Below are 14,792 nucleotides of genomic sequence, written 5' to 3' on the forward strand. Positions count from 1 at the left end.
TAATCTAGCCTGATGCCACCAACTCGATGCAGCATCAGGTATTTCTTTTCATGTGCAGATTTCTGGAAATGCAATGGGTTTAAATGAGCTGGATTAGAATGAGATAAAATTCTTTACAGCATGGCAAACTTAGTTTCTTGTTGGAAGCAGCTACTGCCATGTTCAGATGGCTTTTGATGAGTGAAGAATTTAGAATTTAACTGTGATTTGTGGGGTTGTGCTGCTCTGTCTGGATGTTACCATAGCCATAGATTGTAAGCAGAGTTTGGGAAAATGAGCCCTGAAGGGAGTGATTATTGCTTGAGGTGTCAAGCCTTGTGGAGGGCCCTTCCAATAAAAAGCAAAAAATGGAGCTACTTCAGTTTGTGGGGTTTTCCTATTTTCTTCAGAGCAGTGAGATAAATGCATTAAAAATTAGGGACATGTCTGGGATTACATCTAGGGTTGCAGAAAATAAGAGCTGCAGAATCTTTATTTTTAAAAATGACAGATCCAGTAAGTTTTTAAGGAGGCTGGTTGAATAGTACCAAAATTCTGTGATTCCCTCAGGCTTCTCATCAACTCTTTCAGCTTTGCAGAAAAGTCCCACAGAGAAATCCACTTTTCTGGTAGCATTTACAGATGACTGACACTGGACAATTACTATTGTAATATGTAATTGTCATACCATAGTTTTGGAACATCTTGGATACTCTCCCTTTCTCTTGCTCTCTCCTATTTATCCAGTCTTCCCTAAAATCTCTGATACTGACACTAATCACGTGACACTCCTTGAATTTTTGCTTAATCAAGTTTTGTATGATCCCTTCTAACTTTTGCCCAGGTTGTACATGTAAAACTGAGAGCTCTATAATGAACCTTTTTTTTTTTGAATAACATTTCTGTCTGATTTTCTTCTGTGTTCTGTAGATAGCTCAGAATCCCACAGATTAGCTCTGGGAACTGCCAGCAGTATACACAGTTACAGCTCCTGCCCCTTCACAGACCACAGAGCTCAGCACAGACTATTCCAGCTCATTTCTGGGCAGGTAACACCCAGGGAAATCTGGGTTGTTTTGAGGGCAACACCTGGGAAATCTGTGATTTGGGGTGCTTTGCACAGAGAAAATGGGAAGAACTAAAGAAACTAACAATGTTTTAGATAAAAACATCCTTCCCCTGCTTCTCCTCATCCCAAAAAACCCAACCAACATTATACATACTGCAAAACTTCAGCAGCAAAAGCTTGAGTGAATCTAGGGAAGGACGTTCCTTTGGTTACATTTTTAGCCTCAACAGGAAGTTACTTATTCTGTCTGATTTCTCTCTCCTATACCCCACTCCTCAGTAGCTGTGCAAAGCCATCCTGTATTTGCTGCTGTGTTCACCTATCAGTTCCTCAGCCAGCTGAAGAAAATAAAATTGATAAAAATGTGAATTTTCTTAAAACTGTATTTACCTGAGGTTCCGAAAGGCAACAATTACAGCTGCTACTGTCAGAAGGAAGAGAACAAATCCATAGACGTAAAACAGTAAGGTACTGGAGAGTCTTGAGAAAGTATTTAAAGGTAATAAACCAAAGGCTTCTTCACAAAGATACAGGTTAGCATCAAAATCTCTAAAAAAAAAAATAAGCACCTTTGTCCATCATGCATTTCATAACTTGATGTCAAAAAGGATCAAAGTTTCCTTTCTTCTCAAGAAATTATAAAGTCACACTTGTGCAGATTATTCTTACAGCAAGTATGACATAAACATGAGGTAAAACTGTGATTTATTGCACATATTTGAAACAGGAACAACCTGAAGGCTTCAATTAAAGAAGTCAAACAAAAAAGCAAAACTGCAGCTAAATCATACCTTGTTGCTCCAAATCCAAATTTTGCTTTCAGGAATTTGAATATATGCTCATCTGATTCAAGATTAAGAATTTTCTACAAAGGGGGGAAGAGAAAGGAAATTATATTTTAAATATCAAAAATGTCACACAGTAAACAGCAGTTTTTTTCATTTAAATGCAACTGTGAAGCAACACAGGCTTACTAAAATGGGTGCTTTGCAATCAAAGAAGCATTCAGTTTTAACTGCATGCATTGAAAAGAAAATTCAGTGAAACACTTTGCAAATGCTCAACAGTATAGATCTACAGCTGACATAAAATTACAGGTGAGCTGCAAGTTAACACCAATTTTTGGTGTTAATTTATGAAGTTTCCAAATTCATATATCAAAGATTAGCAAAACTATCTTTAATTTCTAAAATGCAGTTTCTGAGATGCAGAAAAATCTCACTGCAGTTTTTGTTTAATGATATTCCTGAAGATGGTTAACAAATAGCTTTTAACATAATACAATGCGTAATTTTTTATATTAAAAATTATTTGCTTACCTTAATGAATTTATTTATTAGGAGAGTCAAGCACAAGACTAGTAGAACATGGAGGATAAGTTTCCCGAGCCTATTAAGCAAGCCACCCTTTTTTAGGTTTTTCTACAAAGAAAAAAATATTAATATTTCAGTCATTTTTTTATTTTAATGTATTTGGAACAAAAGCATCACAGGCTATTTGCAACAGCTCCTCTGCTAGTCCTGAGCAGCACCAACTTTGCATTAGGGTAATTTAGGCAAAAATAGACACAGAACCAAGTACCCAGAATAAAGATAAACTTGCACAAAACTGAAAGGATAATGCCATAAAAGCTTTGATGTGGCAGAGTTTTGGGAGCAGCCAAACAGCCTTTCTTTGGCAGCAGCCCTGGTGTACTTACAGAAGTCATTCCCTAATTTCCACAATCTTGTGTGCCTTTTGAATACCTACTCATTACCACTAAACATGGCAAAGGGATCTTCTGGCTCTGTCACTTGATAGCATTTTGAGCAATTCTCCAGTTTCAAGCTCCAGATCCAGATAAGCTGCTCACAGTTAACTGGGAATAGGTGCAGAAAACAGGAATGGCCCTGTAAATGTCTTAATGGAGTCAGAGGCTGTCACCAATGCCAGAATCAGAAAAAAAAAGAACTGTAACTACATTAAAAAAACCCTAATCTTTGAAAGAAACAATGGATTTCAGGAAGCTGAACTCGACATGAGCCTAGCTGTCCAAGTTGTTACAGATTATTCTGTTGGAGGCAGATCCATAAATTCAAGCCAAGTCCTGCTGAAACAGGTGTAAAGTCCATTTATGCAATTTTTTTTCAGGATCCAAACTGCTGCTTGCACAATCATTAATGTTAATAGCAATCATGGAATTATGATGTCTGATGTGCTTGGTTAAGCTGCAGTTAGTGTAATGGAATTCATTATTTGATCAGGCAATGTTTGGGTTGCTGTATGCTATAGTAATTCCTTTCAATTATTATTACTAAATGAAAATTATAATGCATCTAAATTATTCGTTCACACACACACACACACATATAAAAATAATCTTTATTTAGTACTACAGAAATATTTTGGTACCTACCTGGATTGTCCTTGCTATTAAGACAGAAACATTAAAACTTATAAGTAATGATCCAAGAATCATAGAATTGAAGAACTGTAGGACACAGACCAGCAGTAACCCAGAAATCTGAATGATATAGAGCCATGTAACCTGTAACAATAATGAGATTTTTATGCCTACAAAACTTTACAGTCATAGGTGCTTTTCTTTCAATATGCTTTATAATTTATTTCAACATCAATTATTTTGCAAATAATGTATCATCTTGCAGTGAATCATTACATTTAAAGCCATTACTGCATCCTTTTTATATTTATGTCCTGAACTACTTAGGTTAATATTTTATGCCCATTTTATACTTAAGGAAGCCTGGTCCTATAATCAAGCAGTTTAACTGCTGATTATAGATGATTATAATTGCAGTGTGAGGAAAATATTAATTACTTAATATTTGGAAGATGGTTTTATTTTCTGTAGTCCAAGAAGTGTTTCTGTAGCCTCTGTGATGTCTTTATGACTGAAGAGTTATGGCTCAGTGCAGTTCAGCAAACAAAAATCACCTACCTTCTCAAACTTTCCAGTAATGGTTCAGTATAATCCCTTTTGGGTTATGCTAAACTCTTATCAGAGTTCAGCTCAATGTAAGCACTAAAGCCCAGCTGATTTTCTACAGTGGTACCAAAACAGACATTTTACCTCACATAAAGATCCCAAGTTCAGTCTTGTGTTACAGCAGTGGTGTAAATCAGTATCAGAGAGCCCAACAAACTCCATCAGTTCTAAGTAGTTATTTTTTGAAAATGAGTACAGACACAGTGGTGTGGTGAGTCTGTGTTGGAATAACTCAGCATGAAGCTGGGAATTTGCTGACTTTTTAGGCAGCTGACCAGTCACATTAAATGTTGACTTTAGCTTGCAGCTGCTCATATAATAAAGAGTTAAGAAACTTAAGTAAGCCACATTTATCTTGATATGCAGGCCCCATACTCATTTTCTGTTAAATTAATACAATCAGTAAAGTTCAAGTCTGCTTCAAATTTAAAATAAATTTACATGAATTACTCTTCATTCTCCTGTAACCTTAACTAAAGTTAGAATCTTTTTCAACCAGTGCAAGCTTTCACCATGCCTAAAACGATCTTGGTAGAATTTCACAGCTACGTTAATGTCAAAGACAGTGTTTTCATCTTCTACAGTACATTTCTGTTTTGTGAGATTGACTGTCAGTGATCCCTGACCTTCTTAGTAAGACTTGTTTTATTTTCTGGCTTATCCAGCTCAGCAACACAGCAGAGGCAATGCTGTTATTTTGTGGTGAATGTCAATGCAGGCAAGACAACAATTGCTTCTCCCCAGCAAGCTGGTGTTCTGCATCCTCCTCCTGTGCAGAGCTTGGTCCCAAACGAGGATGCACAATGCTTGAGGCAAAATTCACACACTGCTTTGACTGCAGCTTGCACAAAGATTCCCTGTGGTACTTTTTCCTTCTGGCAACTTTGAGAGGCCATGCTAAAGCTGTGGTATCAGATCAACTGTTAGGATGGTGTTTGGAAGTGTCAAATAGTGTCTAAACAAAAGCAGAGAAAAATTAAATAGACATGAACTGGTTCAAGTGAACAAAAACTAGAAATGGTGTTGTTTTCATCATTCACTGTTAGACTTGCAGGGTTTATACACTGGGATTGCTTCAAAGCACAAGGCACCCAGCACAATCTGTATTACTCTGGCCATCCAGGCCACTGGTTAGGAAAACACCTTAAAACTGTTGGCTTTGTGAAGGCAAAGGAACAAAAGTAGGTTCTTTCCAAAGAGAAATTTACCTTTGCTGTGGGAATCATGTCCAAGCAGTCCAGTATGAACAGTGCCAATGCTTGTATCAGCATCATGAACTGGTTAAATTGCCAAGTCAGGCTAAAGAGAAACGTTGCTATGAATACAGCCATGAGTGTGAGCCTCTGCAAGGAGGGAACAAAGTTTAATTTTATAGTTTTCTTAGTTAAAACACAAAAAAATCAAGCAAAAAAACCCCAACCCAAACAAACCAAACCAAAGCCCATCTTAATCTGCTTTTATTTTAAACCACTTTTAAAACACTGAATTTTCTAACTGCAATAACAGCTTAGAGGATAACAAATATTTTATTAGAGTTACAAATTCTTGACTTATGCCTGTGTTATTCTTGACTTATGCCAGGGAGATCTTGGATAGTTTCAGCCCCCAGATTAAAATGCAATACCTGTTTTACTATGGTATAAATAGCAGTTAGTTGATCAAAATGAGGAATGGTAACTTAAGAACTGTTGGTCAAAGAAACTGTATCAGCCCTTTGCCTGAGGACAGTTCTCTGTTCCTGAGTTTACTGTGTCCCACTTGTCAGATGTACTCACCTCTTGAGCAGGCTGTAAATGAGCTCTCAGCAGGTATGTGATGGCTGCTATCTGAACAGCAAAGAATGGCAGTGCCCAGTTCTCCCTTAAAGGAATGGTGAATTCTACCCTTGTGGTATCTACTCTGTACAAAACAGACAGTTTCACAAATTTAAAATCAAGCAAATACTTGGTGACAGACAGCTTTCAATTTCAGGCATCTTTGTGCTATTTTAACTCCTTTTTTATAAAAATGGAGGCTCTACACTCCAGTTCCTTTAACACACCTGGCTCTGAAAATAAATCACTGTGAAGGTTCTGCAAGTTATCCATTGTTTCTACATGTCAAATGATGGACTTCAGCTTCACTAACTAAAAAAAATATACTATGGATTACATCTTACTGATGTATGGGTAATTTAGAAATGACAAATACACCCCAAACTAAAAGCACTAACAAAATCCAGCTTGTGGATTTCCACACCACAGGTCATGTTACTTCATTTTCTGGTTTGCAAATGCTCATAGAAGAATATAAACAGAATATAATTTTCACTGTGATCCCAATGACTTGAGCATGAAGACAGTTTGCTTATGAGCTTTGGGTCATTTTTTGAAGCTTTTGAACATAAGAAGTATGTGAGGGAAGAATTCCCCAAAGAATGGTCATTTGCAAAACCTGATTTAAAAGTTAAAAACAAAGAATAATTCTCTTTTTCCCAGTGTAGAGAAAATATTTGCTAAAACAATAATTCTCTTTTCTCCCAGTGTAGAGAAAATATTTGCTAAAGCAGCAAGTAAGCAACAAATCTGAAACATGCTTAGCTGGAGGAAGAACGTGTCTAAATGGAATTACTCAGCAGCCTCAGATGTAATTAATCTGGACAGAAAGTCTTTATCCAAATCCATTCTATGCACTTATTATATTGCATAAAGTAAACAAGCTCTCACTGTTCACCAATTATTAGAAAGATGGACAAATTTGCTCCAGATATTCTGTAAATGGAAGAGATGACCTCATGAAAGAAATGTGTAAAATACTGTACATTGCATGTGGCTTTTAATTCCTTTTATATTTGGAGAAAGAAACACCCTGCCTCCATACACCTGTAATTATTCTGTAGCGAATGTGCTTGTAGATAAATTCCTTTAGAGCTGCTCATTAACATATCAAACATTTCTGGTAGAACCAAGACTGTACTTTTAATTTCTTCAGTAATTTACAGGTAACAGCCAATGTCACCAGTCTTAGCTTTGTGCCAGCAGCTTGATTCTGGCATAAAGCCAGTTCTTAAGGTTTTATCTCCAAACTGGTAACTCTTCAAGTGATAAAGCACCAGAACAGCTCAATTACCATGGGTTTTCTCTGAGGCTTAGTGCAGGAGGTGGCTACAGGAATAAGGGGAGAGAGAAGCTGAACTTGAGCTGAGGCTGTGCAAGGAACCCCTGAGGCAGGTGTGGGGCAGTGGGGAGACACCTGAAGGGCTTTCCTGCAGATGTCTTTAACACCTGAGAGATCCTAGCCTGGAGAAGACAGGGTACATCACCTGGAGCTCCAGACACATCTGAAAGATGTACTCCACTTTCAGAGATCACTTTAAGACAAAATTTTCTACTCAAACTTCCAGAACCTTTAAAAACCCAGTCTGATACGTCAGTTCATTTCTGATTATTTTCTAATTATTTTTTGTTATTTAAAAATTCTTTCCATTTTCTGGCTAACTGGAGAGAGGCCTTTTACTTTCATGTTTTGTCCAATTAATCATGCAGTTAAAGCTTTAATGCCTTACCTTTGAAACTAGGTAAAATATTAGAAAGATTAAATGTTTCATCTCACTTACCTGTTTGTAATATACCAGCAAGCTGCCAACAACCCTGAAAGCCATGTTCCACTAAGAAGCCAGCTTGTTACATACAGAGCAATGACATAAACTGCCTGAAGTCCAAACAAAGTGTAGATATAAAAATAAACAGGCTCTAGGTATTGCTGTAAAACACAAGAATACTGATGTTGACATTAAAACACTCACGGGGGGGATTATACTTAGTATGAATTAGGTTTTGCTTTTACAAATTAAAAAGGTATCAGGAATATTTCTAATTAGAAAATATCCACAAAGGGGAGCTAGGATTCACTGCAATCTTCATAATGCACTTACAATCTAAAGCCAGAAATAAATGCCTACCTGAATTGGAAGAATCCTATACAGAATGCTGAGAAACACCTCCTGGTAAACATTCATTCTTTCAAGTATGTTAATTGTCCTCACAGATTCAGTTTTATTGTCATATACTAAACCATGTAAACCTTAATGATAAAGAGAAATTGAAATAGGAGATTGTCATTTTCCCCCTCCATCTTCATTTGAACAGTGAATAACTTTTTCAAAGGTATTTTAGGATCTCTCATCAGAAACTGCAAACTTTGAGTCAATGATTCAGAACATATTACCTCTGAATCAACATGACCTTCTGAGGTCTTCAGCTTCCCTGCTTCAAATGTGACTCACAGTGCTAATTCAAGTACTATATATTTAGTAGTGTATAAAACATTTATTTTTACACTTCCATCCCCAGCATAGAATCTGTGGTACATTCTGGATCCTGAGAACTGTTCTTGGCACTACTTTAATCACAGGTGAAGTCATTATTGAAAAACGTGTAGTATAAGCAAAATTGCTAAGGAGCAACAGCTAAATGTCTAGAAAACATGAGACTGTCTGAGAAAGCCCCATCACTGTGTATGATTTCCTTGGAAGCTGCTCCTTGTGTCACTTACTGTCCAGAAATACAGCAAAAAACATTGCCCCTTCCCAGAAATAGCTCATACCTCAAATTAAACAAGAGAAGAATAAAAATGAAAGTAATAAACTGTATAAACTGAATAAACCAGCAAGCTGAAACCTGAGCAGATATGAAAGCTGTCCCTCAAAGTGATTGCCTTCATCAGCATGGGAAGGTGTGGCACAGAAATCAATGCATCACTGTGAAATTTATTATGTCCATAACTTAGTGGCTCCCTGGCATAGGAACAGAATAAATCTGTCTCCAGTACAATTGTTACACTATCTTTCATAGTTATGGTGTGCCTTGTTCTCAATTATATTTGGAAAAAAAAACCCAACCAAACCTACAAATAGTCAGCTGCAAAACTTACTTTACAGTTTACAATACCTTGCTGAATGGAAGCAGCCTGAATCATCTGTTTGTAGTAGGAATAATAAAGTCCACACTCGGTTCTGAATGAAATTTCCCTTTCGACCTCCTGCAAGTGAAGTTCAACAGGAAATTAATTTTCCATTTGCTTTTCACCATCATCCAAAGCTGCCTTCAACTCCAATTCCTGCAGGACCACAGAAAGTGACCTCCAGAGAGGCTTCAGTCCTTGGGTTTCACATCCTAAGCAACTCGGTTCAACCAAAAGTGAACATACATGGACAAATTAGGCTGAGAGGCAAACAGCTGGGCTGTAAATGACTCTTTCAACTGGGGAAATGTACAAGCTCTTTGTGATTCTGATCTGCTGCTTGGAAATACTGTGGGCATTTCACTATTTTTTTGCAATATGACAAACTTAGATTGGCCCATTGGCCCACAGCTGTGCTGTAAAGCTGCACATCCCTGCTTTGAGCATTTAACCTCTTCTCCCAGATGCAGTAATCCCACTGTGCTCCACGGCTTTGCCAGCTCAAGGCTCAATTAATTCAGTGCTCTGAGGGCTGCACCAAGGTGGCAGGGATATTTCAGCTGGCAGGGGATGCTGCTGCCCACTTGTTCAACACTGCTTCTTGCAGGAAGCCAGCTGCCATCACTCATTCCTAACCTACAGCTGAAAGGAAAAGGGACTCTACTTTAGGGCTAGGTGAAATTCTTATTTCTAATTAAAAAGTTCAAATCATTCAAATTATTATTAGGTACACTTCAATGCAGGTACATTTCAAATTATGCCTTTTTCTTAGCCAATATTGCAGCAGATGGGGTCTAGTAAGATCTGAAAGCTCTTTGCTGTGGAATGCATTTCCTTTTGTTACCTCATTAGTTGTGAAGACCTAATGAAATTTAACAAATCCACAGCTTTGGGCAACCACATTAAAACAAAGATGGCATGAACAACCAATCTGATGAGAACTAACAATTGTCTTATACAGAATTGTTCTATTATTAGTGATCTTTTCAGTAGTTTGTATAATAACATCCCAGCAAATATATCTCCTAAGCAATAAGTTAGAAAAGGTCTCCATCCAGTTAGAAAAAGTTTAAACTGAGGTTTGAAAATCCAGTGAAATCCCTGTATGTGGTATATGCAAGTCACTAAAAAACTTGTCTGATTTATAAAAATAACTTCATGAATTCATCTTTCTGTACAAAAGAATGTTACTGAAATAACAGAACATTACTTTTTCAGAGACTTTTATGAATGCCAATCTTGTTAATGCAACCTTGCACAGATCCCCAAGACTTTCAACTTTCTCATACAATCCCAACTCTTATGCTGGAGCAGAATCAATTCTATTTCAGAGCTAACATAAAGCTTGACAAAAAAAATCATGTTCTTCTCTCCTCTGCTGCCCAGTGCAGGTCCTTCTCTCAAAGCATGTGTTTTATTGAAGTCAGTTGTTGACAAAGCAATATTAGTTCTGGTCTAAGAAAAGTCAGTAGATAAAACCACAAGTGATTTAATCTAAGTTCTCAATTAAACTCTCCAGCTGCCCTGTGACATATAAATCATCATCACACCAAAAGCCACACTTAGCAAATTGAGAGTGCTGGATTTTAAACAAGCTCTAGTTTCAAGTTCTTCACTACTGGAAAGTTTTCTAATACCAAAAAGTGGCTGACTCTTAAATGCTCATAAAGGTAAAAAAAAAGGGAATGCTAACATTTGGAATTTATTAAGGGGGAGAAAGGAGTCACAGAAGGGGATCTAATTAGCAAAAATGCATTCAAACATGATTAATTTGTAATCCTGGTACCAGCTGTATTCAACCAAATGCTATACTTTATGAGACAAACTCTAGTGAGTTTTACATCTGTTTCATGCTAAGATAACATCTGTTTGATTCACTGAAAATACTTTTCCAGTTCTACAGCAATTTATACTTTTCCCAGCCTTCCATGTCAATAAAAACATACAGACTTATGGGTAAACACTGTGAGAGCACATGCTTATCTGTCTGTATCTTCACTTTGTGAGGGGGTAACAAAGAAGTTATCACTGTTCCAAGGGAAAAATAAAGAACACATTCCTCTGGGACACACAGAGAGCTGCTTATTATTTCAATTTATGCAATTGCATCCTCATAATATTAAGCATTCACAACCAAATACAAAGGACTTTCTCTCAAGGGCAGTGCAAAATTTCAGAGCTTATGATTTCTCAAACTCCTTAAACAAGTCCTTCAGAATGCTGAGCAAGCAGCCAAAGTCTGAATGGAGTTTTTCTAAAAATAATGAGTATAAATAAAGCTCAGATTACTTTTCTTTTTTTGAGATTGCTAAAACAAAATTTGTGTAACTGAAACTATTTATTAGTTTTTCAATTTAAGACCAGGGAGATTTGAACATTTTCTCAACACACAGCTGCTGTCAATGTTCCCAGTTGAGAACAAGCCTTCAGCAAATGTATTTAATCCTTTGAAAGCCCTCCTGGATGGTAACCTAAAGCCTGTCTCTTGGAGTGGTGTGCTCCAGATCAGATCTGATCCAGAGTAAAAGCACCCCTAGCACCTTGACAGGCACCTCTGTGCAAAAAAACTGCCCAAAAGAACTGCATGCCCTCCTTCCCTTCATGCCTGAGCACTCACTTTGTGCAGTTCTCATCACCTGTTTCCCTGCTTTTCTTCATGCAGTCATTTTGTCTGGGGCTGGAAGGGACCTGAAAGCCCATTCAGTGCCACCCCCTGCACCATCCCACGTGCTCCAAGCCCCAATGTCCAACCTGGCCTTGGACATTTCCAGGGATCCAGGGGCAGCCACAGATTCTCTGGGCAATGATCTTTGGTTTGCATTCAAAATGTAGAAAGGGAAAATATGAGCAGTTCACAGACTAAATCCTGGCATTCCTATCCTGAAAGACTTAAAATCTTACATTTTCATTCCTGACTTCCTGCAAGCAGCAATTTTATTAAAGGAAAAATCAATATCAGTGTCTAAACTCTTACTCAGAAGGGATGAAGAAGAAATGAATGCTCTGAAGTTTATCTGTTTTTCTTACACTATTAATTTGCTACATGGCCTTGGCTTATTCCTGTTCAAAGTGTCTTCAGAATTTGCAGTTGAACAAGCAATGGCTGACAGGAGAAATGGCCCCTCATTTTGCTATTTGCATAGCAGATTCTGTTCCCAAAAGATGCTACACTGGAGGGGCAGCCACTAAACTGCTACTGAAAATCACTGAAAATAGACAAGCCATTTCAGATGTGTTATGCCAGAACATTTACAGAAAACTGAGAAAGGATTTTTGGATAAGAAATCTGTTTTGACTTCCACCATCACAAACAGAAATGTTTGTTGGTTTAATGTATATGAAAAGAGATTCAAAATTTTTTTCTCAAAAATTAGTTGATCAATTTAAGTGATTGTAACCTGTGATTCCTGCTGGAAGGGGACACAAACACAGCTCCTGACTAGGTATCATGATATGCTGAATCTTTTCTGTTTCTTTTATTTTGGTCATTCTTTCAGGAGGTCTTGAAATTAAAAAAAAAGGAACAACTATGTATTTCCTTCATTGCATAAACCACTCTTCAGGATGTGCTTTTTCAGTTTTTCTGCTAAGAAAACAATGGTACATCTATCTCCTGTGCCCATGGCTAATGGATAATAGCAGGCACATTTAGCAGCAAACAAGAACAAGGCTCACACACAGAGCAGCAGCTGAAATCAATGCACTGTTGAAAGCAATATTCAAAATACAGCACAACAGTTGAACAACAACCAGACAGTTTTTCTACTTGGGTGAACCATTGCTGGAAGACACCCAAATCTGAACTGGCTTTTGATGAATTGCAACTAAAATTACAGAAAGGCAATCACTGCAAGTGTGTGTGCCAGTCCTGACTCCAATTATTTAGGAGTTAGGAATCATGACTTTGCATAATAAACTCTTTTTACTTCCCATTTCTAGGGTTGAATACAACTGCCTACTTTTTAAACATGCAGATGTGGTGTTCATGTATCAGTGGGGTCTTCAGAACAAAAATTCCACCTTTTGCACCTAAAAGGTGTTGGTACAAATATCTGCCTGGTGCAGAAGTGTCAGGAAAACACTGCAGATCTTCTTCAAATAGAAGAAAACTTTCATATTAAAGAAAAGATGACAAAACAGGTCTCCCATTACATCTCTGTAATAATTAAGTTGCTACACAGATCCTTTTGGGCATGAATTCTTATCATCTGACTGATTGTAGCTTATTGGATGAAAGGAACAAAGTTCAGGGGAATAATAAATGTTACATAATTTTTGTATCAGATTTCAACAACATAAATCCTCAAATTTGCCCCATTTACAGCCAATTGTTTTACAGATATTCGGATGAGCCTTCCTGCCTCAGCTTTGCAGCAAAGTTCAGACTCTTCCTATGCCCTCTTCTCTTCCCCTGCCACTCCTAAAGCAGAATTTTGTTTGAAGTGAGCACTGTGCAATCCCCACATGCATGCTCTGGTGGAGATCACATCCCTCTGAAGAAGGGACACTGTGAGACCAGGGAGTGTCTGCAGCTCTTTCTCTTTTTCCCTGCTGCCAGATAAACTTGATGCTTTTATTATCTTTCCATCAAACTGGCTGAAATTGCTCTTGTTGCAGTGTTATCACCTATCCACTACCCCCATGGGGTGAAAGAACAGCTACAAAGACAACAGAATCCAGACTCCAAAAAACTAGAGGGGTTTACTTCAGTTCTGATATCTAGTGGCAGTCTAGTGTACTTAAAATGAAAACAGTAATCATCAAATAAAACAACTGTTTCACACATTGAGGGAACAACTTAATTATAACTACAGAGCTGCTTATTTCAGTCAACTCTGTGCTCCTCTGGGTCAGCCTGACAGAATAAAAAAGATTCATCCATTATGTTCATACATTGCCACAAGCCCATGCCTGCTTGTACTTTGAAATATTCAACACCTTGAAATTATTCACTACTTGCTTTTGGAAGGAAAAGGCAAACCCAAGGTGTACCTTCAATATATTGAGCACAACCTCTCTACATAATCAAGGGAAGATAAGGGTGGGCACAGCACAGTGTTATAGGTATAATACAACAGCAATTGTTGCAGGAAATGCAAATTATTTGCATTAGGGGAATATAAATATTTCTGGGTCACAAAAAGTGTAGCATAGAAAAGACATATTGCAAGGCAAGTATTCCAGTTAAATAAATGTACTCTTCGAACAATACACTACACAGACCTGGCAGAATGGATTTTAGGCATTTGAAAGGGAAATGACTCACCTGTTCTTTTCTCGGGTTAAATTTAGCTGTGGGTACAGCTGCATTATTTTCTCTGCAGTGATTCTATGAAAGAACTAGTCAGTCCTGGGTCTTGGGAATGATGGGGTTGACATTAGTGAATGGCAGAAATATGTGTTGAGGTTTGCACATTCAGAATGACATTATATAACATTAGTTTTGTCCCTAATCTGTATTACAAAATAATATTACAACAGTGGAAATACAATTCAGGAACTGTGTGCCAAGATTTTGCATACTTTTAACTGCTGGTTTTTATTTTAATTTTAGATTGCTTTGGATAAAAGTAAGATGATAATAGAAAAAGATATAGCAAAATGTTGAAATTCTATTGTAGATAAAGATCAATTTTTGGAAGAACCATAGCTACAACTCAAACAGGAGCTCTCTAGCAGTATTTTTAGAGAAAAAAATTGGGGACAGGTATTTATAGAACTGATGAAGTATGGTGGGAAGGGAAGCACAGCTTTTTTTAAATGGAATTTTAAAAAATGAAATATTCTGGTCTTGAGCAGGTTGCAAGACAAGTA

At 37.4% G+C, this 14,792-nt stretch overlaps 1 protein-coding gene across 5 annotated transcripts in view; it reads right to left on the bottom strand.

Annotated features, from left to right (window-relative positions):
- DPY19L3 (dpy-19 like C-mannosyltransferase 3) overlaps positions 1-14,792 on the bottom strand; it is a 35,696-nt gene that overhangs the window by 18,047 nt on the left and 2,857 nt on the right. For 4 of the 5 annotated variants that reach the window (XM_059481488.1, XM_059481484.1, XM_059481485.1 and 1 more), the window contains 9 exons: positions 8,966-9,056; positions 7,978-8,099; positions 7,633-7,778; positions 5,813-5,936; positions 5,246-5,380; positions 3,444-3,575; positions 2,368-2,469; positions 1,840-1,913; positions 1,439-1,597 (listed from right to left, as the gene is read on the bottom strand). In XM_059481488.1, the coding sequence (XP_059337471.1) occupies positions 1,439-1,597; positions 1,840-1,913; positions 2,368-2,469; positions 3,444-3,575; positions 5,246-5,380; positions 5,813-5,936; positions 7,633-7,778; positions 7,978-8,099; positions 8,966-9,056 (1,085 nt within the window). The remainder of the gene's footprint in view (positions 1-1,438; positions 1,598-1,839; positions 1,914-2,367; positions 2,470-3,443; positions 3,576-5,245; positions 5,381-5,812; positions 5,937-7,632; positions 7,779-7,977; positions 8,100-8,965; positions 9,057-14,792) is intronic. The other variant, XM_059481489.1, reaches the window with a different exon arrangement.

Source organism: Ammospiza nelsoni, chromosome 13 (genome assembly GCF_027579445.1).
Source record: "Ammospiza nelsoni isolate bAmmNel1 chromosome 13, bAmmNel1.pri, whole genome shotgun sequence".
Classification (NCBI taxonomy): Eukaryota; Metazoa; Chordata; class Aves; order Passeriformes; family Passerellidae; genus Ammospiza; species Ammospiza nelsoni.